The sequence below is a fragment of the Trichosurus vulpecula genome, chromosome 6 (assembly GCF_011100635.1).
Source record: "Trichosurus vulpecula isolate mTriVul1 chromosome 6, mTriVul1.pri, whole genome shotgun sequence".
Taxonomy (NCBI): domain Eukaryota; kingdom Metazoa; phylum Chordata; class Mammalia; order Diprotodontia; family Phalangeridae; genus Trichosurus; species Trichosurus vulpecula.
Window position 1 is genome coordinate 210,725,833 of NC_050578.1, and position 25,210 is coordinate 210,751,042.

General features: G+C 36.6%; 1 protein-coding gene across 1 annotated transcript in view; it reads left to right on the forward strand.

The window, feature by feature from the left end:
• ZFYVE28 (zinc finger FYVE-type containing 28) overlaps positions 1–25,210 on the forward strand; it is a 212,425-nt gene that overhangs the window by 36,710 nt on the left and 150,505 nt on the right. The window contains exon 2 of the mRNA XM_036765515.1: positions 17,015–17,155. Within this exon, the coding sequence (XP_036621410.1) occupies positions 17,015–17,155 (141 nt within the window). The remainder of the gene's footprint in view (positions 1–17,014; positions 17,156–25,210) is intronic.

Below are 25,210 nucleotides of genomic sequence, written 5' to 3' on the forward strand. Positions count from 1 at the left end.
CTTCCCTCCGAGCCCAGCTCTAGTGCTTCCTCCAGACAGCAGGCATTCAGATCACTTGAAGATAGTTATGTTGGTTCCTCTGAGATTTCTCTTCTCAAAGCTAAACATGTCTTATTCCTTCACCAATCTTCATATGACATGGATTTAAGGTCCTTTTGTGTTCTGGTTGCTCTTTTCTGAATACTTTTCAGGTGATTAATGCCTTTCTTGAACCATGGTGTTCCCACTTACATCTTGAGATTCTGTTTAGAAGGCAGAGAAATACAAGTATTTGCTGGGGGCTAACAGGAAGTTGACATCATATAAAAACAGTTTTGGCCATGTTTGAGGTGCTAGGGGCCAACTCAATGGCTGTATGTACCAGGCTGTTGGAAATGTGGGAATGGAGGTTTAGGGATAGATAAAGGTGGAAATAGATAGTAATTTTTGAGCCATATGCTTTTGAAGTTGTGGCAGTGAATGAGATAGCTGAGGGAGAGGGTATGAAGAGGCAAGTTTGCTGTGTTCTGAACCTTGAGGGACACTTATGTTGAAAGAATTAGAAACCAGCAAAAGCCAAAGCCTGACTACTTCCTACCTTCCCATTAGTCTTACATCCTACTACCCTCCATGTACTCTGTGATCCAGAGACATTGATCTTCTTGTTGTTCTTCATATATCTTCTGACAGAGAAGCAGGAGAAGGGCCACGGGAATACAAGCAGGCATTTAGAAGAAGGAGGTATTATCATAACATCTGGTGGCACAAAAAATATTAAGGAGGAAGAGGACAGACAAAAAGGCACTGCAATATAGCGACCTTGGAGAAAGCAGTTTCAGTAGAAACCCAGGTGAAAGGGTTGAAGAGTGAGTGGGTAGTGAGGAATTTTGAATTTTATACTGTAATGTCTCAAAGTTCTATAAAAATTAGATAATTCTATAATTTTAAGTCATACATGTAACAAAAGCAAACTTCTTTCCCTCATAAAATGTCAAGCTTTTAGTCCACTAGAATTGATGTTGTTTGATAATAAAGCTTTTCTTTGTAAATCTGTCTTTTGAAAAATATGCATTATAAGCCTGTAAATTTATGCCTGCATATGGACAATTTTCTGTTACTTTTTAAAAAGTTTTATTATATATGTTCAATGATGTGAAAATTTTTAAAAAGTTCACAATAGAATTTAACTTGGTATCTTTGGGAAGTTTTTGCCAAATATTTTAAAGCTTTCATTCTAGAGACGTTCATAGCCAAGCATTAAAATCGAACTTTTGGTGGGAGCATGGGGTCGAAAAACATCTAATTAAAAACTGCATTTGTAGATGAGAAAATAACTATAATTAATGTATATTTATTTTAGTACTTTTTTCATAGCCATGGTGACTAACAGTAGATGCATTGAGAGAAAGGCAGAAGTTATACCTATAATAATTTGAATTTTAAAATTTATGTGAAATCATCCAAAGTGTGGAGAGAAAGCCAAGTTAAATTTCTTATGGTATGGAAATGTTATTAAGTAACAGATATTTCCATTTTTGTGTTGTCTTTTATCATTTGACATTGACTTGAAATAGGATCACATCAGTGGTATTGTCTTTCAAATATGGGACCACAGAGAGAGTGACCCTCTACTACTCCAGGGTATTACATTGAAAGAGGAGGAGAGTTTTTGTCTAAATCTGTTTTGACCTTAAAATCTTCTAGGTTTGAATCCTCCTTTTGCTTTTTAATTAGCTATGGAATCTTGGACAAGTTTTTAAAACTCCTTGGGCTTAAGTTTCCTCATTTGTAAATTATGAAAGCTGAACTAGGTAATTTCTTTTTTTTCCCCAGGGCAATCAATCAGAAATATTTATTAAATATTTACTATGAGTCAGGCACAGGGGACACAAGGAAAGGTTGAAACAAGACAAGCAAACAACAACAACAAAAACCCCAAACTAGTTTTTGTCCTAGAGGAGCTTACATTCTTTTTTAAAATTATTATTATTAATTTATTTATTTTCAGTTTTCAACATTCACTTCCATAAGTTTTAAATTTTCTCCCCCTCCTTCCCCCCTGCCTCCCCAAGATGGCCTGCAATCTGATCTACACATACATTCCTATTAAACCTATTTTCACATTAGTCATTTTGCATAGCAGAATTATAATGAATAGGAGAAGCAATGAGAAAGAAAAACAAAACAAAAAAGAAAATAGTTTGTTTCGCTCTGCATTCCGATTCCATAGTTCTTTCTCTGGATGTTGTTGGCATTTTCCATCATGAGTCCTTTGGAATTGTTTTAGGTCCTTGCATTTCTGAGAAGGGCTGTCTATCAAAATCATTCATTGCACACTGTGGCTGTTACTGTGTACAGTGTTCTCCTGGTTCTGTTCCCTTCACTCAGCATCATGAACTAGGTAATTTGTAAGGTCCATTTGGCTCCACATCATCTGATCCTTTGATCTTCAGCTAAGTATGCTTTCAAGGCATATGGATAGCCAATAACTTGTTCCTTTCCCCTTGACTACTTACAATATTAATAGTAGCTAACATTTATATAGCATTTAACTATGTGCCAGATGCTGTGCTGAGAGCTTTACAATTATTATCTCATGTACTACTCACAACCCTGGGAATTAGGTGCTGTTAATATCCTCATTTTACAGATGGGGAAACAGAGGCAAAAAGATTTTAAGTGACTTGCCCAGAGTCACACAACTAGTAAGTATCTGAGGCTGGATTTGAAGTTGGGTCTTCCTGACTCCAAGCCCAGTGCTCTATCCACTGTGCCACCTAGCTGTCCTATGAAATGTCAAGATCAAATTTGGATTTTTATGTCTACGTACATACTACAAGTACGTAAGAGAAGAATTATGGGATACTGGGGAGATAAGGAAAAAGGCAGCATAAATGAGGAATAATGGAGTAAGAAGAAAAAAAATCTAGTTAGGATTAGAAAGATCAAGGAAAAGAGGAGTGGAATGACCTATGTACAGCCAGATCCTGACTAGTATGAATAATGAATCTCATGATATGGTCACATTGTTTGAATTCACACTATTTGAAGTTATAATTATGTATAAAATATAGCCATTGGTTCCAGCCTTTTGGAAATATACAGTACATATTCAAATAATGTGACCACTTCATGGGTTCCATTGTTTGTGCTAATTGGGGTCTAGCTGCATTGCTTTGTTTTTAAAAGTGTTAGTTAGGCAAAGAAGCACAAGCATATTAACATTTTACAGAATAGTAAGCAGAAAAAAGGAAAGGAAAAATAGACTCTATGCAAGTGCCTTTTAATGACTGGGACTTGTTTTGTTTTCATTTCTAATTCCTACAGAGGACTTTATTAATTTCTACTGTTTTCCTAGGAAGAGGTCCATAACTATAGGAGTAATAATGACCTATGTTTATTTAGGTAGTCAATAAGGATTTAATAAAGACCTAATATGTGTCAGGCATGCACTCAGTGTGTTAGGTACAGAAGATAAAAACTGAGAGAAATTATTATTAAATAACAACAGGTGAGATCCCTAACCTTTCCTAAAAATTTACCTAGACTGTCTCATCTAGATAGAATTGTCTCACTCAACCAGAAAATCTTACAAAGAGTTTAATCTAAGGTGACTTCTAGCCCATTGCGTTTCACTCAGGCAGTTTTGGGCAAGGGTGGGTAGATTCTTTGTCTATATTGCCCAAGACTGGGGGTAGTTTGGAAGTAAATGACATGATCAAAGTCATAGTCCCACCTCTCATTATAATATTCATTCTTCTCATTAATTGTTAACCAGAGTCAATTGTCATCCTCAAGAACAAGCACTTTTCCAAGAGCATACAAGTGTTGATTGGGTTCCATGAGGAGTATTTGGCATTTGAGAGTGTCACTGACACCTTTTATTAACTATATGCTAGCATGATTATTAAAATGATTAATTATCCAGAAATTATGTCTCTTGAACTTTTTATATATCACAAAACATAAAAGTGAAACAGTAACTATCCATAGAGATCTCACAGTTAGCCTGGGGAAACCATGTACTTCAAAGAGTAGATACAATATAGATACAGGATAATTTTAGAGGAAATTAACAGCATTGGGGAGACTAGGAAAGACCCATGAAGAAACCTTGAACTTAAGCTCTTCTGTTTGACTTTTAAAGCCATTCATAACCCGGCCCCTTCCAACCTTTCCATTCTTCTTAAACCTTATTCCCCCTCCATGTACTGTGATCTAATGACACTGGCTTCGTTGCTTGTTCGTCACACAAGACTCCCCATTTTCCGACTGTGGGCACCCGCAGTGGCAGTTTCCCATGCCTGAAGCACTTTCTCTCCTGTTTTCCTGGCTGCCTTGAAGACTCTGCTTAAGTCCTACTTTGTGTAAGAAGCCTTTTCCAATCCTCCCTAATCTTAGCACCTTTCCTTTGTGATTATCTCCAGTTAATCCTTTATATAGCTTGTATAGTCTAGTTGTTTGCCTGTAGTCTCACCCCATTCGCCCAAGCTTCTTGAGACCTTGTTTGCCTTTCTTTGTATCCCCAGTGCATAGCACGGTGTCTAGCACAGAGCAGGTGCTTTTGATTTGACTGATGTGAAAGAAATGAGGGAAGGAGCAAAGGTGAAGAGAGTAAATCCTAGGCATGGGAGACACCAATGCAGAGACAGAGATAGGAGACAGATTACTGAAGGGGTGGTAAGAAGATCAGTTTTGTCTAAATTTGCGTGTGTGTGTGTGTGTGTGTGTGTGTGTGTGTGTGTGTGTGTGAAGGAAAGTAACAAATAATATGCAAGGCTGGTAAGGCAGGTTGGGGAGGTTATGAAGGTCTTAGAGACAAGGGAACCACTGGAATTTATGGAGAAGAGAGAGATTTTGAGGGAGGGAAGGGAGGCCAATGAAGAGTCTATTGTAATTGTACAAATAAGGACCAGAAGAAGGTGACAGCTATAGCTGCATAAAGAGAGGGAAGGGGAGAGGGATATGAGAGGTATTGTAGAGGTAAAAATGACAAGACTAGGAAGTTTTTATGTGGAGTGTGAATGCATAGTTGAGAATGATGCCAAGTTTGAAATTTAGCATGACTGAAAGGATGGTAGTGGCCTAATAAGGAAGTTTGAAAGAGAATTGATTTTTTGTGTGAAATAACTGTTTTGGAAATTTAGTATTTGAAATACCTTTGGGACATCCAGTGTGAAATGTCCAATAGACAATTGGTGAAGCAGGAGTGGTGCTCAGGAGAGAGACTAGGACTAGATGTATAGATCTGGGAGTCAGTGGCATAGAAATGGTCATTTAACCTATAGGAACTAATGAGAGTATAGAAAGTAAAGGGAATAGGGTCCAGGATGGATTCTTGGGATATGACCCCCAAGGGTTATGATATAAATGATGATCCAAAAGGACACTGAGAAGGAAGGGTCAGGCTGGTAGAAGGAGAAGGAGTGAATGAAAAAGCATTTATTAAGTTCTATAACTATGTGCAAAACACTGTGGTAAGCCCTGGTGACAAATAGAAAAGCAAGACAGTTTCTATTTTCAAGAAGTTCACATTCTGATTGGGGAAAACAACACATTTAGGATGTGTCAGCATCAGGTTGGATGGAAAAGGCTCCATCCATGGTTCTTGAGGTGCCCTGGCAAAATAGTAACGCATCTTCTTTAATAGTACTTCTGTGGATTAAACCATATTTATTTCTAATTCATTTGACAAGGACTTTGGCAGTGAGGGCTTTCTTTTCTTTGTCTTGAGTATTTTTTTTTATTGGTGAGGACTGTGAAATGTGAAGGGTTGAGGGTGGAGAGTGGAGAGCAGAGATCTCCCAAGAAACTCCATTTAAGAAGGGCTCAGGCCAACCATTTTGTCATTTTCTCATTCAATTGTATTCTTCTAGCATTCATTATGCCCCCAAACAGGTACCTCTCCTCCCTCTTTTCATCTTCCTTTTGTGTATAGTCTTTCCCCATTAGATTGTAAGTTCCTTGAGGACAAGGATTGTATTTTGCCATTCTTTGTATCCCCTGAACTTAGCATAGTGCCTAGAATATAGTAGATGTCTAATAAATGTTTATTGGCTGAGAAAAATTAGGAAAGTGTACCTGGCTTTCCTTTGTGGTGGATTTGAGTGATTATGGGTAGATAATTACATATGCTGTCAGACAAAGTTGGTTTGTTTTTACTGAAATGTCTTTTTTCCCGTCTTAAAAAAACTTTAATACAAACATGTAGCTTGCTAGGTAGGGAAAGGTGAAGGTTATATTCAGAATTGTATGTGATATAAAAACGAAGAGCCATTAATAAAATGTTTTAAAAATTCTTGTTCAATTAAAATGAATTTAATTAGGATTACAAAATCACATATTTTTGAGCTGGAAATTCTTCTTATGTCATCTAGTTCATCCCTTTAAAAAAGATTAGAAGATAAGAGTCAGAGAAACTAAATATCTTGCTCACATAGGTAGTTAGGGACCACAATTTGAAGTCATATCCTTTGATGCAAAATCTAATACTCAGAATCACAAAATTTTAGAGTAAGAAGGGACCTCAGTGGTATTATAGTCCAATCCACACCTATAAAGAACCCCCACTATAACCTGCTGGACAACTGGTCATCTGGTCCAATTAGGACAAACCCTCCACTCATTCTCCCTCCCCCAAGCTGCCTGTTCCCTTTCAGGCAGCTCTATTAGTTTTTCCTGCAATCAAGCCCAAATTTACCTCTTCGCAACTTCAACCCATTATTCCTGATACTTCCCTCTGGAGCTAACTAGAACACTACCCTACACTACACTGTTTTAATTATTTTAATTTATTTTCTTAATTTTAATGTAAATGTACTCATATCTTATGGATGTGGTTTAAATATCTATGGCAGTTGATATCTCTGAAATCTTTTGACTCATCTTCTAGCCTTTGTTGTGCAGCCTACCTAAACCCTGTCCATTTTCTGCCCTGCCCTTGCCACTGCTGTTGATCCACCCTCTAAAGTGGACCACTAGAAGTCTTGATGAGCAGAAGCTTAGTAAACCACTTGAGTCTGAACTCTCTGGGACCATGCAGCCTCATCATCACTTTGGCCTTTGGCATATAATGAAACTAACTACCATTTAGCAGTAATTTCTTTGTCTTCAGATTTCATTGACAGTGGGAATCTCTGACTCTATGCATTTCTCTTCTAGTTGTATATGACTTTGTTGGTCATTTATGAGGATCTCACATTTAGATGTTTGGTTTTTTTTGTCAGTTCTGTGATTTCATCAGTATGAAGAACTCCTCAAGGAGGGCTTGTGGAAATAACACCAACATAGATTGCCAAGGATTGTCAAAAAACTATGTGTTTCTTAGCCCCTGCCCCCTTTTCTGCCTTCTGGCCAACATCACTTAAAGAATAGAGAGGGTGTATGTGGGTCTGAGGGTCATTACTGTATGTATTTTTCTTTGTTTAAATGTGGCTAAATGATTTGTTAGTTACTGGCCAGCATGCTGATGATAAAACTATCCAAATTCAGCTAGATTGGTCCTTAGATAAAGATGCAGTTTGTCTCCAAGACCGTATTTGAATTTTTTTTTTAGCCTTGTAGAACCTATCAGCACTTCAGCTCCACTGCTATGGCTTTTGAGAATCCAGAGATCCCTAGATCCCCTAGATATAGGGAGTAGTGAAGCATCAGATTAAGTCTTCTATGGAGAATCACCCTTTTTTCTTCCTTTTTTTAAGCTGTTTAAATTGAACTTAGTAGCAGACTCCTCTTTTCTAGGATTTTAATATAGAAGTTTAATTTGGGATCCTAATTTGTGTTTGAGAAGCAACATAGCATAGTGGATAGATTGCTGGCCTTGGAGTTAGGAAGACAAGGATTTTAACATTCAAAACACAAAATGAGATTCTGTCTTCCCCCTGCCCCCTTTCCATCTATTGCAATTGGAATTTCTCTAGGCATACTTCAGAGTATGTGCCTCTGGGGAAAATTCAAGAGGTTTATGTTTGTTTTAAAAAATAACTCTTATTAAACTCTGCAAAGAATAATTATAAAAAAGAAACCCAGTAGTCTATTTTCTTGTAAAAAGGGAATTTTAAAGAGCTAGAAATTTGATAACATTTTCATATAGTAAAATACATATATTTCATTTTACTGGAATCTCCTTCCCTAAGTTAGAAACTAAGAAAGCCAAAATACCAACTTGCCTTGAAGAGGCTGTGTTGGAATCTTGTGTTTTGTTTTGGTAATTTTTTGTGTTGACATTATTGGACGACTACATTATGATTTATATATATATATGTAATATGTATATATACACACAATTTTATCATGAAATTAAATAACTTGTCATTATAGAATAGTATTCTATGACATATAAGAATTAAATCTTAGCATCTAGAACAACAATGTTATAAGAGTCATCTGATTCTCTGATTCTACCTTTTATCTTTAGGTAATGTTAGATTTAAGCCATCTATAACTATTTCTTACTATCAGTAGAGAATATGCTTTGGGTTGTTTTTTTTCCTATGGTAGGGATGGATTTATGAAGATTGATCTATATTTTTGCCTAATTCCTTAGGTTAGGGATGAAGCCTTGATTTCATTAATATGGTGCAGTAAGTCTACTAGCTGAAATAGCATGTATAAAACTCTATTAATATACATAAATTATGGGAGAGGAAAGTGGCATAGTGGGTATGCCAGGCCATTAGACTTTTGTCGTAATTCACATATTTTACTTCTTTCTGCAAACTGAATCATCCCACAGCAGAGCTAAGCTACAGATCCTCACCTTATTCCTCCTCTCCTTTATATCTCTATATAAATATAGAGGCAGTTACAGATGAGGACATTTCTCTTAGGCCTTATGAGTCTGCATTCAGATTGAAAACATCTTCAAATTCTGTTGTGCTAGTGTAGATAGAAGGGTATTGGTTATTGAATGACAAGGCTTATTGCCAAGGTACTTTGTTTAGAAACCTCTCTCCTTCCCCACTTGCTAGAAAAGCCATTAGAGGTCATCTCATTTTACATAGGAGGAATCTGAGTCACAGAGAGCCTTAGTAACTTGACCAGGTCCATATAAGGTAGTAAGTAGAAGGGGATCTGACTCCACATCCAATGTGGTTTTTTTTTTACTTTGCTTTTTTGTTCATGTTCATTGTATTATGATATTTGTAATTTACATGTGACAGGTTAAGTGGACATATTGGTAATATTATCTAATTGTAATCGAACTAACATTTACAAAATGAGCATGTAGAGAAAGGCAACCATCAAAAGCAACTGCCAAGTAAGACTAAGAGCCCTGAAAATAATAGTGACTGCCAGATTATGACCTCTTCTTCTAACTTTACCCTGAGCAACTCTTGAGGAGATGTGTCCTGGCAACTGCCTCTCTAGATACTGCAGCTCCCATCCTCCTTGGCAATCACAGCTATTGAAGATCTGGAAAAGAAAGTTCTCACCAAGACCTTTGACATTGTCAAATGACTCAGTGTTAGTAATAAATGCCATTTTATCGATGGAAATGACATTAAAGATAATTCATTAGTAAGGACCAGTGGGCTTTCCCTTCCATCTGACTTGGGGCTGAAGCCTTCTCTTGATATGTGTGGTCTTCCACTATTAGCATGTGAGCTCTTTCAGAGCAAGGGGTATCTTACCTTTCTTTGCATCCACAGTGCTTTGCATATAGTCAGCCTTTTCTTTCTTTCATTTGTTCCTGTTGTCTCTCCGCCAGAGACTCTGATCCTCATAGGCAGACCATCTATTTTGGAATGTGGCTTCAACTCTGCTCTGGATAAGAGAAAGTTTTAGGTATAGTTTGACTTCCTAAAATCACAGAATGAAATAGAAAGAATTTTAGTGGCCACTGAGTCCAACTTATACTTGAAAGGAATCTCCACAATATCCTACCTGACCTCTGAAGGTGAACATACCACCTTTCAAGTTGACCTATTCATTGATCCTGTTTCTGCCCCTGGGCTGAACAGAACAAGTAGAATCCTTTTTCCATATGACAGCCCTTCATAAACTTAATAGATCACTCTTATATCCCTTCCGAGTCTTACCTTCTCAAGGCTAAGCCTTCCTAGTTGCTTCGAATTGATCCTTATATGACACAGAGTCAGCGTCCTTCATCATCCTGGTTCCTCTTTTCTGGACATACTATAGCTTATTAATGTCCTTCTTTAACAGTGGCAGCTAGAGCTGAACACAGTACTATGTGGTTTGAATAGGGCTAAATATAGAGGAACTATCACCATCTAATTCTTAATGCAACCGAAGATATTATTATCTTTTTTAGACTGAGTATTTAAGTCCTACACTGGCTTTACTGTTGTGCAGTAGTAGTATTTTCTTACAAGAAGAGCCACTCATCTGTATTTTTGGACATGCTTCCTCAGGGCCACAAAATACACAGCACATTGCTGATTCATTGAATTTGCAGTCCATTAAAACTCTCAAATCTTTTCCAAGGATACTATTAATATGCCTCCATCTTTCCCATTCTATTCTTGTGAGGTTGATTTCATGAACTCATGTGTAAGACTTCCAATTTCATCTTGTTAGATTCTATGCAATGCTATATATAGTCTGTCAAAGTTTCTTTTTGGGTCCTGTATGTTAATTCTTTGTCCCAAATTTGCATAATCTGTGAGTTGGAAGACCGTGCCATCTATTCCTTTAACCAAATAATTGATAAAAAAAATGTTAAACAACACAGGATATTAAATATGTTCCTGAAAAAGCAGCATGGTAAACTGGAAAGAGCAATGGATTTGGAGGCAGAGGCTGTAAGTTGAATGGCTCTACTACTTAACTATTTGTATGATCTTGAGAGCGTTGCTTAATTCCTGTAGGCCTCAGCTTCTTCATCTGTAAAAAGAGGGAATTGCATTAGAAGATTTTTTTCTTTAAGTCCAACAACTTTGCATATGTTAGGGAAAAGGGAAAAGAAGCAAATTATATGTTCTTGTTGATATGTAAAAAGTATATTAGTAGGAAATATTTTTATGTAATAAAAATTACATGTAACCATGCAATGCTAACATTCATTTCAAAGAACATTGAATTTTATAAGACCTTAATTTTCCTATATAACCCCTGCTTTGTAAAGTCAATAAAAAGGACAATCAATCCAAATCATCTTTGTGTGTTCCTTAAGGGAACCCAAATAGTAAATTTCCCTTTCTTGTTAAGTTCTCCTTAGTTTCATAGGAATTGAGTATTTAAGTCCTACACTGGCTTTGCTGTTGTGCAGTAGTAGTGCTTTCTTACAAGCAGAGCCATTCATCTGTATTTTTGTACATGCTTCCTCAGTGCCACAAAATACACAATTTAAGACTAGTCATTAAGTGGTTAGATGAACATTTGTCAGTTGAAAATTACTCTGAAGAAAGTCTTTGAAGATAATTTCACTCTTTCAGATCTTGAAACATTTGTTTATGGCTCCAGCCAGAATTCACATATATGAGATGTTCAGCCACGTACAATGAATAGCTTCTCTATTTGCTTAGATGTCCCATAGCAATTATACTCCATGAACATGCTTTAAGTGAGTTTGACCTGTATCATTAAAATGGAAGATGCTAATTTGCTAATCTCATTTTTACCAGAAATAAAACTGAATAAAGTTTGTTGAAACAGAAGATATTTTAGACATAGATTCTATAAGCCCTTTCTGATTTTATTAGATATCATAGCTGATAGAATCTACTTTCTTAGACATTTAAAATAGGTGGTTTAGTTCTAACATTGGCTTAGATATCATAGCTGATAGAATCTACTTTCTTAGACATTTAAAATAGGTGGTTTAGTTCTAACATTGGCTTACAGCAGTGGATGGAACCACATGACCCGTTTGGTCATCATATAATTTTGAGATTCTCGATGCCCAGGTTTAATTAGTGATTTACTTAATGGTCATGAAATGTTGATTTAGAACACTTTGGGATTTTTTCATTCCATCTAACATTCTCCAAAACACCAGGGCTAGGCCACTGTGGGCATCTTGCCCTTTTCCCTATTTCTGAAGAGTCACTCTCTTCTTCATACTTCTTATGGGGGTAGCATAATTAAATCAAATAATAACTTTGCTGCTAGAAAAGGCAGGACAATCTACTGTCCTACTGCTTTACTCACAATCCCTTTGATAGCCTAGACTAAGGCTGCCTTTCCTAACCATCACTCCTAGATATGTGCTGTATTTCCCTAATAGTATATGGTTTTTTAATATGATTTTTTTCAGTATAGGAGCTATATCACTTTCTTATTTGTATAAAGTGAGAAGAGGATTAATAAAGACACCACTGATTGTCTGATCTCATGTACCTATACCTATCTCTCACTTGGTAAAAATCATAGAATATAAATGGCCAGCTAATAGAGGCAGTGAGTCTTAAGGTCTTAAAAGGTTTTATGTTAAATTACCCCTTTACGAGCTGTAAAGAATCCCCCTCTCCATCAAAATTTGATGGAAGTAGAGGGTAGTTAGCCATTGGTTGGCTATTAGTGGCTGTTTAGAAAGCAACATATACTCTCTAAGAAGTCTCTCAGGTTAAGGGACAACTCTGAGGAATATGACCCCTGGCAACAGAGAAGATCCATTTGTGGTAGAAGAACCTAGCCTTTGAGAGTAATTTATTCCTCACTTTGGGGGATGGGGTATGATTTCTTCTCCCTTCCTTCCCTATCAGGCCTGATATCCTGCAGTAAAAGAACTAACCCAGTAGAAAACAGTGTACCCATGTTTATGACCTCTAGCAGTTGAGAAGAGCACCAACCCCAGCCATCAGTAATTGAAAAATCTCACGGTTAGGGCACCAGGCTGAGCAACCTGCCCAGTAAAACCATTGCAATCATGGGGATCAACATAAAAAGAACCATGAAAAGTGCAAAGGATAGTAGAATGCTGGGGTGCTTGAGCTGAGTTGTCCCAGACCACATGTATTCCTGAAATATGTGCCTTTCTACTGGTATATTCATAGTTCATGCCTTTCGTCTCCCTGATGCTGTGAGTGCTTGAGACAGGTTTACAGGGGCAATACTTTATTACTGTTGTTCTTACGATACTGTCCAATAAATGACTTTTCTTTGAGCTTATTGTGTTTATACTTAAGGGGGACTTGTGAGCTAGTTTTAGGAGTGCTGTCTTGTACAGTACCTTGAACCTGGAAGTAATCACCTCGCCGCCCTCCTTTGGAGATTTAACTTGAAACTAGAGGGGGCAAGGACTTTGTATTGCCAATGCCTGCATATAGCAGGCATTTAATAAAAACTTGTTAGTTGACTGTTTATTGCATAACTGGAAATTTTTGTATTAAAATGAATAATATAGATAAAATTCAAAGGGTAAAGAAGACTTTGGAAGCCGTAAAGGAAAATGCAAGGAATGAGAAGGAAAAAAAGGGTAAACCATTCTTGGAATTGTAGTTTCATAGATAAAAGATCAGTCATTTCATACCCCTCATTTTACAGATAAGGAAACTGAGGAGACTCAGAGGCGTCAAAGAAACTGCAGAAAATCATCAAATTTCATTTTCATTGGCCATAAGGGTGTTGGGTCCCTTCTCCGTGAAAGTTGTCCTCAGTTAAGGTGGGATTAATGAACTGAGGACCACTGCTCTAGGCTAAGAGTCCTGGGCTATCCTTACATGGGTTTGTTGGGAGATGGTGGTCCAATTGATGAAGTGATGGTCCAGTTGATGCGGTGGTTGGTTGATTCACCTGGTTCATGTCAACCCTGTCTCTCTTTTAGGATGCCTTACTACTCTAGCCAGCCTGCTTTGTCCCCTTGGTGGCAATTCATGTTGATGGTGATTAATTCTGAGATTAACTTTCAGATTGAAATTACCTTTTACCAAGAAGTAATTGTACTTTTGTAATTAAGACAAAAAAGGATTTATTAGGGACATATGAAACACAGTCAGAGCTATGATAAAATGCACCATACAAAAACTTGATAGTTGGTGTATTTTTTTCCTGCTAATTAACAGCATGAGAGTAGTTTTCAGAGCCAAACAAGTTTGGCAAGTCTGGGTGTTTTTGTTTCAGAATACACTCTTTTTTTGGGTCAAACTTTTTTCTTTTAATTTGATATATGTTATCTTAACCATATGCCTCTCTCCTTTGAGACTTCCCACAAAACCAAATGTTTTTACTGTACATTTTGTACTTAATTATACCTTTATATTATTTTTAAAAATTATTTCATTTATATGAAGGGTATTTATGTGTGTGTTGCCCACATATGTTATGTTTATGTCTACATTGGCACGTTTAAATGGTTAACAGGGACTTGTGAATAGATTATACTGGAATCTCCGCTACCCCTTTTCAAGACAGACTTTGATTCCTTCCTAAAGGGAAGCAAGAAATTAGAGCCACGAAACTGAAGCACCTGCTCTCCTCAGAGAGATATGAGTTCAAAATTATATCTGTCTTCCCCTTAAATATTGCTAGTGTAGGAAAATAATTTTAAGGCTCAATTTGCCTTTCTCACAATTCTCTATTAATGGTGGAGTGCTCCATGCTATATACTTGACTACCTTCTCAACAAATGCTAGTTTTACAAATACTATCACAAATAGTAATGAATAAACCTATTTATCAAGGTAATAGCAAACAGATATCAGAGTAGTTGATATATTATAATCTATGTAATTATAATATATCAGACAATACATAGAGTGAATGAGCTCTCCCACCGAGAGTGAGATATATCAACTCAACTAAGAAAGAGTACCTCTCATCACCCAAGAGGAAATTCCCCAAAGTCTCTAGTGTGACAAGCTGGAAATCAGAGATATGTCAAGTTCTGGTTTGTAGACATGTCGGCTTATTCCCAAAGTATTTCTCTCTCCAGGGGCCTCTCCTTGAGCTCTTCCAAGTGCTTGCCAACTCTCTTCTCTTGAGTTCTTGCCAACACCACCCCTCATATACACATGGAGTGTTGAATAATTATTTTTTGACAAGTGAGGATAGTCTTATGCAAATATATCAGGCTTGAACATTGGGTTACATATCTATACATCTGTCTGTATACAAATAACTATAGACATTTATCTACATATAATATAGATAGGTAGTTGTAGATGTATCTTCTCTCTCCAATAAGATTGTAATAGCTTGAGAGTAGAGAACATGCCAGATAATACTGCATAGTGCCTAGCCCAGTGCTAGTTGATGTTCAATAAAATATTGGGTTCAAAATTTTACCAGTGTTTATTCCGCTTTAGAGGGATCCAGGGGCAGGTACAAGTCCCTAGGGCCAGGTAGATATGGTAAAGGTAGTTGGGACAATTGCCATCTCAGCATCACAGACCTCTCCTGCCAGCCTCCTTAGTTGCCTTGGGCTCGAAAAAATGTCTCACCCTGACCTTTTGTTGGTTATACTGATCTTTAATTCGATTTGTTGTGTTATTTTAAAGTTGTTTGGAGGGGAACGTTCAGCTGGGTTGCTGCCTCTACTCTGCCGACTTGGCTCTGCCCCCAGTTGGGACAATTAATGAGCAGCAGAATAGGTTCCTAGTTATGTTAGGAGTTAAGGAAGTCAGACACTTTATTGAGATAATCAGCGCAGTGCATGTGAGATGTCATTTGATCTGTTCCTTGAAGAAAACAGGATTCTGAGACATGTAGATAATAATAAAAGCAAAAGCTTATGTGGTACTTTCTCTCCAGAGTGCTTTACATACATTTCGTTTGATTCTCATAAGCCTATGAAGTGGGTGTTATTTATTAAACTCATTTCATGGGTGAGGAAACTGAGATTAAGCAACTTAACTAGAATAACACAGATACTAAGTGAAGTAAGATTTGGACCCCAGTCCTTTATTCCAAACACAGAGGATGGCCTGTGTGAATGCATGGAGCTGGCAGATAGAATGTCAGGTTTGGAGAACATGTCGTCTGGTTTAGCTAGAATTCAAAGTTCATAAAGTAGCATAAAATAAGGAAAATATTTCTGTAGCAGCATGTATGGACTTATTTATGTGTATGTTTTTTCTCCACATAGAATGTAAACTCTTTGAGGGCATAAACTGTTTCATTTTTGTCTTTTTATCACTATCATTTAGAACAGTGATTGGTACTTGGTAAGTGCTTAACAAAAGTTTGATTGACATAGGCTTTGCAAAGGAGTTTTCCACTGTCACAGAGGACATCTTATGCAGAAGCAAATGAAAGGGACAGTCTCCAAATAAAAATATCCTCTAAATTCTGTTTATATGTGACATTGTGCTGATTCTACCAGCCCTGAAACACAGCAAGCCCTTCTAAAAGAAATGCGTAATCAAGACTTCAGTCTCACTGACCTCAAAGGGAAAAAAACACTATAAATGGGAAGTTCACCAGGGAAGGAAGGAGCAGCACTGTATCCGCGCCTCCCCCAATACCAAGGGTTACCCCTAGAACCCTGAGCAGTGGGTATTTGAAATGTAACAGGGCAGTGTGTCCTGTTCTGGGAGCCTTAGACCTGCCTGCATTAGGGTAGGTTTGGTGAGCGTACTAACCTGAAGACTAAAAATTGGGAAGTAGGAGCAATTACAAACGGCAAAAGGCCAGATTCCAAGGCTTACCCCATGGAGTTGCAAATTATGAATTCTTCATATGTTTAATTAAGTTCTCTTTTTTGCTGAAATTAATTGGATGAGCCAACCACTATTTCTTCCTCTTATCTCTACCTTTAGAACACAGGTATGGGAAGGCAATATCTCCGAGTGTTAGAGGCTGTTTAAAATGCAGTTGGAAAATATTTAACGAAATAAATAAAAATGTAGTAAAACGTAGATAACATTTTAAAACTAAGTTAACATGCCTCCGTTGCTATTTGAGTTTGACACCACTCAAGAAAACTTGAGTGGGGCACAGCAGGACATAAGATGTGACATTGTGCTTTGAGCTGTGTTGCTGCCAGGACTGTCCTGTTGAAGAAATGTCACGGCGGCATATGTCGCCCTGCCCTGGTGAAACCATCTTTCCTTTTTTATCTTTAAGTATACATGTATGAGTAGATCTGCATTAACAAGTAAGATAATACTGTTCATCTGTATCATCTTTGCAGAGGTCAGATCCGCAACTTCTTGCTCAGTTCTACTATGCAGATGAAGAGTTAAATCAAGTAGCTGCTGAGTTGGACAGCTTGGATGGAAGAAAAGATCCACAGAGATGCACATTACTAGTCAACCAATTTCGTTCATGTCAGGTAAGGATAATATAGGACAAGATCAGCTTATAAGAGCTCATTTTTATCAATTAATTTCTAATGTGACTTTGGTTAAATACTTTATTAAATGTATGTGTGTCTGTTAGTATTGCTTAGCAGCTGTGCTGTGTCTTCACACTATAGGCTATAAAAGAAGTATAAAACACAGTCTCCAACAAGGAGCTTACAGCTTAGATGGGAAAAACACATATATATGAACTGTCTTTTTTTGCAAAAGACCACACATAAATAAAATACTCATTTGTGCATGATAAGATTTAATTACAAAAGGATCATTGTGGTCAAAAGTAAGTAACCTTGCCTCCTGATCTGATTTGATGGAACATCATATCCCAAGGAGCAAATAAGATAAAGATGAATGATATAATTGCTAAAGTAAAATTATGTGAACATGGTTACCAATCTCAGTGCTAGTATCTTTAGGCAATAGATTTAGGATTGACTTGAATGATTGAATTTGAAGTCAAAGGATGTGCGTTCAAATTCTGGCTCTGCCATTTCCTATCTCTGTGTTAATAAGAGAGTCAGTTAATGTCTATGCATTTCAGTTTCTTTATTGTAAAAATTAGAATGTTATATTACATGAATTCTAATGCCTCTTCCAGCTCTAGAGCCATGATCTTTTGCATCACTGAGAATTTGGAAACTGCTTCTGGTATGAAAGTTTGGTATATAAGATAGCTAGAGAGAACTCTTCTAAATACAGACCTAATAGACTGCCAAAATTTTTACCATCCTAGCAGATGTCTGCTAGCACATCAATTCAATTGATTGCCCACTAAATTCATACTACTGTGATAGGCCTGTTTCCTCCATCAGTCCTCACTTGTTGAATTCCTACCCATCCTTAGAGTTAACTTCTAAAATTATATCTAAACAAGCTGCCAAAATTTTTACCAGTCCACAAAACTTTCACTAGAACTTTAATTTATTCCAATAAATTAAACTTTTTTAAAAAGAAGAATTTACTATGTTTATAACACTGTGCTAAGTTGGGGCAGTGGGGAGAGCCAACATTTTGATAAGACACATGCTCTGCTCTTATGGGGCTTACAGTCTAACGAGGGGACGTGACACAGACACAAAGGACTATAAAATAAATTAATTAATTTATAATTTATAGGGAAGAGCATGAGAGAGAGAAAAGCAAAATGTAGCATTAGGTCTGAGAGGGAAGAGGACGTTATTCATTGTGAGGTTCAAGGAAGACTTTTTAGGGGAACTAGTTTTTGAATATTACATTTATTCATGTATGTATCATTCTTCCCTTAAGTCCTGGCTAGAGGGTAACTCCACAAGATCAAGGGCCATATTTTATCCAAACTTTGTACCTTCTCTAGCATCTAACATGGAGCTGTACACATAGTCAGTACATAAAAATGCTTGGTGAAATAAATTAAAGTTCTAGTGAACATTTTGTCGACTGGTAAAAATTTTGGATGGAAGATCGACCTCAACTTATTTTCACTTTCCTTTGCTTCAGGCCTAAAGAAACTGTTCTCACTTGTACCCCTCTCTCCCCCACACAGCCCCCTGAATTTTCTCACTCTGCTTATTATCTTTCCTTTGTTTGGCTGGGATGGATATCCAAGGATGGATAGAAGTTCAACAGGTGTAGGGACTGATAGAGAAACATGCCTATCACAGTAATGTAAATCTAGTGGGCAATCAATAAATTATCTGATGAGTGAATAATAGTAATGTGACTTGAAGAACAGTGGTCTGTAAAAATATCATTCTGGTATCAGAGCCATCAGCCCTTTGCTCTTCACTCATGGACTTGATCAGGGTATAGCATCTATTACCCTCTGTCATCCATTGAAAATGCTCTTGTCCTGTGTGTTCACACATATAAAAGAATTAATCAGAAAAGTAGACTGGAAGAGTGTTGAAGGCAGGGACTATTTCATTTTTATCCTTGTATCTCTAGCACTTAACACAGAGCCTTTGTAAGGCTCTGTGGTAAATGCTTAATAAATTTTTGTTGAAAGAATGGAGTTTGAGTCCATGTTGCTTCAGTTCTATTCTGAAATTGGATATAGTCTCTATTTGGTGTTGTGTTAACTTGGAAATTTTATGTTTTTGTAGGTAATCCTCTATTTCTTTTATATAGTCTCAGTTTTGCTGACATTCACCTCTATATAGTAGATTCTGAGAATTCTTATTTTATTTTTAAAATAAAATTTTGTTAATATATTTTCTCTTAATATTTTGTAAATTTCTCCCTGTGCTCCTCCCCTCTTCCTTCCTAGAGAACAACCCTTCTATAACAAAAAATATTTTTAAAAGAAAAAGGAGGAAAAAGAGAAAAGGCAATCAACAAAGCTGATCAATACTTTGAAAAAAATCTAAAAATATATGCTGTGTTCCACACAGTGGAATCTTCTCCTCTCTGCCCCTGCAAAGGAATAGGGGAGATTTCCCCTCATATCTCTTCTTCTTTGGGTTGAGCTTGTTCTTTGTAATTTTACAAAATTCACTTTTGATTCATATCCTGCCATTTTATTTGTTGTAGTTATTTTATATGTTGTTTTCTTGGTTCTGCTTACTTCACTCTGTATCAATTCACATAGGTCTTTCCATGCTTCTCGCTATTCATCTTGTTTATCTTTCTGTAACACAGAAATATTTCATTACATTCATGTACCAAAATTTGTTTGGCCATTCCTCAATGGTTAGATACCAACTTTGTTTACAATTCTTTGTTGCCACACAAAATACAACTATAAATATTTTGGTGTATATTGGGACTTTCTTTTTCAGATAATTCTTTTTAACCCACTATTTTTCTTAGAGTTTGAGGCATGATTTTTTTTTCTGGTTGCAATATGTAAATCTCTCAATCAAAGCTTTGTAGTCTGTAGTTTTCTTGTATTGTTACATTCTTGTATTCAGGTTTTTTGATGTATCATGTTCTTATGGGAGACCTTAAGTTATCTCTGCACATCTTGTTTTCAAGGTTAGTTTAGTGCGTTCAGAATTTATGCTTTTTTATGTTGTCACTGTTGTTTTTCTTCTGCCAAATTTTCCACCCTGCATTGTTTTTATGTTCTACTTCTTCTAATGTCTCTCTTCTTAAGAAAAATTCTTTGTTATGGATTCAGTTTTTTCTAATCCTCTAATTGTGTTTTTAATTTTTTGCATCAGGGGTTCTATTTTCTGGCTATTCTCTTTATGAATGTTATTTCTTTTGAACTAACGTGGAGTTCTTTTTTGTTGTTCTCTGCCCTCTGGGTGAGTACACAAGATTCTGTCTTTCATCAAACATTTTTGGTTCCCTTTCCTTCATATTATAATAATTGTTAAGAGGGCTCTGTATTCTCTTTGAGGTTTTATTCATTCTTCCTTCTGGCTGTAAGGTCCTCCCTGTTGATTTATCAGCATGCGTGATGAACTTTTATTGAGGCTTTTCTTCTTGATATGTTTGGTTTTTCCAGCTCTTTTTTTGTATTATCTGTTACTCACTTTCTGGACTCATTTTCTTTGCTGGTAAGCAGATTCTTAAGGCCGAGTAACACACCTGCCTCAGCCCCCTCCCATTGAGGAATATGGGGTTTTCCAGCCTGGGTCCCTTTTCTGAGTCCCTTTTCTGGAGGAGTGGAGGGAGAAGATTGACCTCAACTTATTTTCACTTTCCTTTGCTTCAGGCCTAAAGAAACTGTTCTCACTTGTACCCTTCTCTCCCCCACACAGCCCCCTGGATTTTCTCACTCTGCTTATTATCTTTCCTTTGTTTGGCTGGGCAAGATCAGTTTCTACTACTTCTAGTGGGATGAAGGTAGGGCAGGAGTGTCCTAATGGAGTCATTGAAGCTTTGAAGGGTCCTTGTCCTAGATCTTAGGTTCTAATCAAAAGGCCAGGATGTTTTCAGTCAAGATTTATCCTTTTCTCTCCTTTCCTTTGCAAGGCTGGGAAGAACCTGGAAACGGAGAAAATGAGGAGTGTTCTGGAAGTATCACTGCAGCATCTGTGGGTCCCTACCTTAGAGCTAAGCCTCACATTAGCCTGCAGGTTTTCTTATCTTATGTAAGCACACAGAAGGTAGTGGGAGGGAGATGCTAAATATGCACTCTAAGGTTTAGAGTTTTCTGCTATTTCATAAAGAATTTACCTCCTCAGGATTCTGTTGTATTTTAGGTTTAACTATAACTACTCTACATTTAGTACGTAATTCCTTTGGTGCTAGAAGTGGGGTTAAAGAAAAAAAAGTTATTAATCTTTTTAATGATGGTCATGTGACCTAAACTCTGCCAGAATATTAGTTTGACACTGTGATACCCAGCTCTGTGTCACAAGTGACCTGTCTGGCTTTCTATTTGATATGTATAAAGTGCTTCCACATAGGAGTTATGTGAAACCTTACCTACCATGTTGGTTCCCAATTTGCCCAACCAACTTTTTGGTGATCCACCTTACTGCTATTTTGAAGTCTTTCCCCCAGATCCATGTATGCATGGCCCAGGCACAGATCATTCTCTTTTAATTTAAATAAATAAAACTACTTATTCCTTCAAATTCCTTTGCATTGCAGATGTGAGTGTATAATTTTCCATCTTGCATCATTTCCAAACTTCTGTTCTCCAACTTGATATCCATGATGAATGCATTCAGAAGTCCATAGAAAATGGCATCCAATTCAACGTATACCAGCTCTGGGTAGATGGGACTTTCTTTCTTCATCAATTGGCATATGATTCTATATGTAGTTGATATTAACCTAAACCCTAAATAGTGAAATGTACCCAATTAGAATAGAACTAAGGCCCAGTTTTTTCCCATTACAATTTGCCATTTACCAAATTCATAGTTAACCAAATGGTGCCTGTAGAGAATTCAAATGAATAAAATCAAGAATGTAAAATATAGAAAATTTTATAATTATGCTCATTTTTGCTGTTAGATTCTTATCTGGAAGCAGAATTTTGTTATCTTTTGACTTCTTTTGTCTAAAGTCATTCTTCACATAGAAAAATATGTTCAAATTCACAAATTTACTAACTTCATGTAGTCCTCTGCCACAATTAAAGAGCTGCATCTTAACATTCCACTGGCCAACATAAAAAAGTAATTCAGATAAAATTTTATAATGAAAATCCTAATTCCATAATTATCAAATTAAAAGGTTAGGGCATTTCTAGTTCTGTCGTTCAGTCATTTTCTTTTCTTCTTTTCTACTGCAGTCCTGATGGAATTTTATGAAGGCTTTTTTCTCTCAGTAACACTGTCAGCATTTCTCCCCCACCCACAGTTAGAAGTTGATTGTGATCTCCAAATTTTTGTAGCTGCTAAAGAAAGTGTAGTACTTTCCCAAATCAAAGTAATGCCTAACACATTGATAATACTTGCATTAAACAGAAGATTCACAGAGATTTATATATCATAAAGTCATCATTTCAAGCTTTGAATTTCTATCAGTCTTCTAGCACCTGTGAAATAGAATTTACATATTATTAGGAAAATCATTTCTCTTTTCAGGGTTATAAATTTCCATCAAATACACAGAAATGCTCCAGGCATTGTTACTGGCTGGACCTCATCCCTGGAATGCTCTTCCCTCCTGGAATCCCTCTTCATTTATGCCTCATTGTTTTCCTGGTTTCCCTTGCTTCCTCTAAGACCCAGCTAAAAGCTTTTCCCAGTCCCTCTTAATTCTAGTGCCTTTTCAGTGTTGATTATCTATCTTGTATATAACTTGTTTGTACATAATTGTTTGCATATTGTTGTCACCCCCCCACCCCCACCTTGGATTGTAAGCTTCTTGAGGTCAGGGACTATCTCTTGTTTTTCTTTGTATTCTCAGCACCTAAAACAGCACCTGGCACATAGTTGATGCTTAACAAATGCTTATTGATTGATTTTCATTTTTTTCCCATATTTCCCCCCTGTATTCTAGTCAGTATATTACTGTGCAAAATTGTCTTAGAATAGGGGAGAGAGAATTTTTTTCCTCAGACTTTTTTTTTAATCTTGGCTCTGCCTATTTACTGATTAAATCTCTACTTTTACGCTTAATACACTTACCTTTTCATTGATATGTATATAAAAGTTCAATTAACTTTACACTTTCAACTTTACTTTCAATTAACTTTACATTTTCTTTATACTAAAACAGTTTAAAATTCAAAATGAGATACAGCAAGTGGTTTTAGACATATTCAAGACATTTTATTTACTTTCAGATGCTCAAATAGATCTGTGATCATCACATCATCTCAGAAGGTCCCTCCCTGCATGCATATTTTAACTCATGCATGCCCATTTATCCAGTGCAATTCTTGTCTGTGACCCCCATAATGTTCCCCAGGAGAAGGTAGCTACCCAACAAACTAGAGGGTCACGATGGCACCATTGAAATGCTCTAACTGTCCACCTATCATCCTATGCCCTTGCCCAATAACTAACCCTTCTTATCTTCGTAGCCTATAGTTCCTTAATAGCATCCTTTATGCCTCTTCTTCTGTAGAGTTCTATGTTGACAGTCTCTTTTAGTCTGCTCATGCCAATCATGTGCTTCTCCATTGTCCTGTGTGTGATGCTCGTTTTTAGTTCTGCAGAAGAACTTATGTTCCAGACTCTTCTGCCATAATGTAGTGCCAGTAGAATGTTAGTACTGTATTATTTTAAAATTTAAATCTTTTTTGGATAATCTGAGTTGATAAACACCAGACAAACATAAATGTTCCTATAAACAAGAAATATAAAAGAAGATTGTATTTGAAACTCTTCATACTTTATGGAAAGTTTTTTAAAGTATATACTAAATTCACTACATAATGCCAAAGCTATCCTGCTTGTGTTTCCTTCTGAACTTTCTCCTGTTTTTATCTGTGCATATTTCAAAATGTTTTATTGATGCTCTTTATTTTCTTTTTATGCCATTACTATAATCATCTTTCTTCTCCTCAAATTTCTCCCTGTCCAAAAAAACCCCTTTCTCTTGTAACAAATTAGCATAGTCAAGCAAAACAAATCCATATATTGACTGTGTCCAAAAATATAAGTCTTGTGCATCTGTAATCCATTAAAAGCTCTATCAGAAGGTAGAAAGCAATTCACATCATCAGTCTTATTTGGAGTCATGATTTGTTACTGCATTGATAAAACGATCCTTAAGACTTTGAAAATGCTTTTTTTTTTTACAGTGTTATGGACATTATATGAATTGATTTCCAGCTTCTGTTAGCTTCTCTCTGCATCAATTGATAAATTTTTCCAGTTTTTAAAAATATATCCTTTAAATAATTTCTTATAATAGTATTCCATTACATTAATATACCATAATTTGTTTATCCATTCTCCAATTAATGGGCACTCCCATAATTTCCATTTCTTGGCTACAACCAGAAGTGCTGCTTTGAACATGTGGGTTCTTTTTTTCCTATTTGATCTTATTAGGGTACATGCCTAGTATGGGTTTTGATGGGTTAAAATAAGGCACAGTTTAGTGCCTTTTGGGGAATGGCTCCAAACTATTTTCCAAAATGACTAGGCAAATTCTTAGTTCCATCCAAAGTACACTAATGTTCATGTACCATAATGTCCCTTTGATAATTTTACCTTTCCTTTTTGATCACCTTTGCCACTCTATTACATTTCAGGTAGAACCTCACAACTGTGTTAATTTGAATTTCTTTTAGTGTTACTGATTTGGAGCATTTTAAAAATGTGGTTGTTGATTGCTTCTTGTTGTTCAGTCGTTTTTCAGTCACGTCCAACTCTTCATGACCCCATTTGGGATTTTCTTGGTAAAGATACTGGAGCGGTTTGCCATTTCCTTCTCCAGCTCATTTTACAGATCAGAAAACTGACACAAGCAGGGTTAAGTGACTTGCCCAGGGACACACAGCTAATAAGTGTCTGAGGCTAGATGTGAACTCAGGTAGATAAGTCTTCCTGACTCCAGGCTCAGCCCTCTTTCCACTGTGTCTCCTAGCTGCCCCCTGTTGATTGCTTATTTCTCTTATTTTCAGAACTACCTCTTTTTATCTTTTAACTTATTTATCTACTAAGAAATTACTCTTGTTCTTGTATATT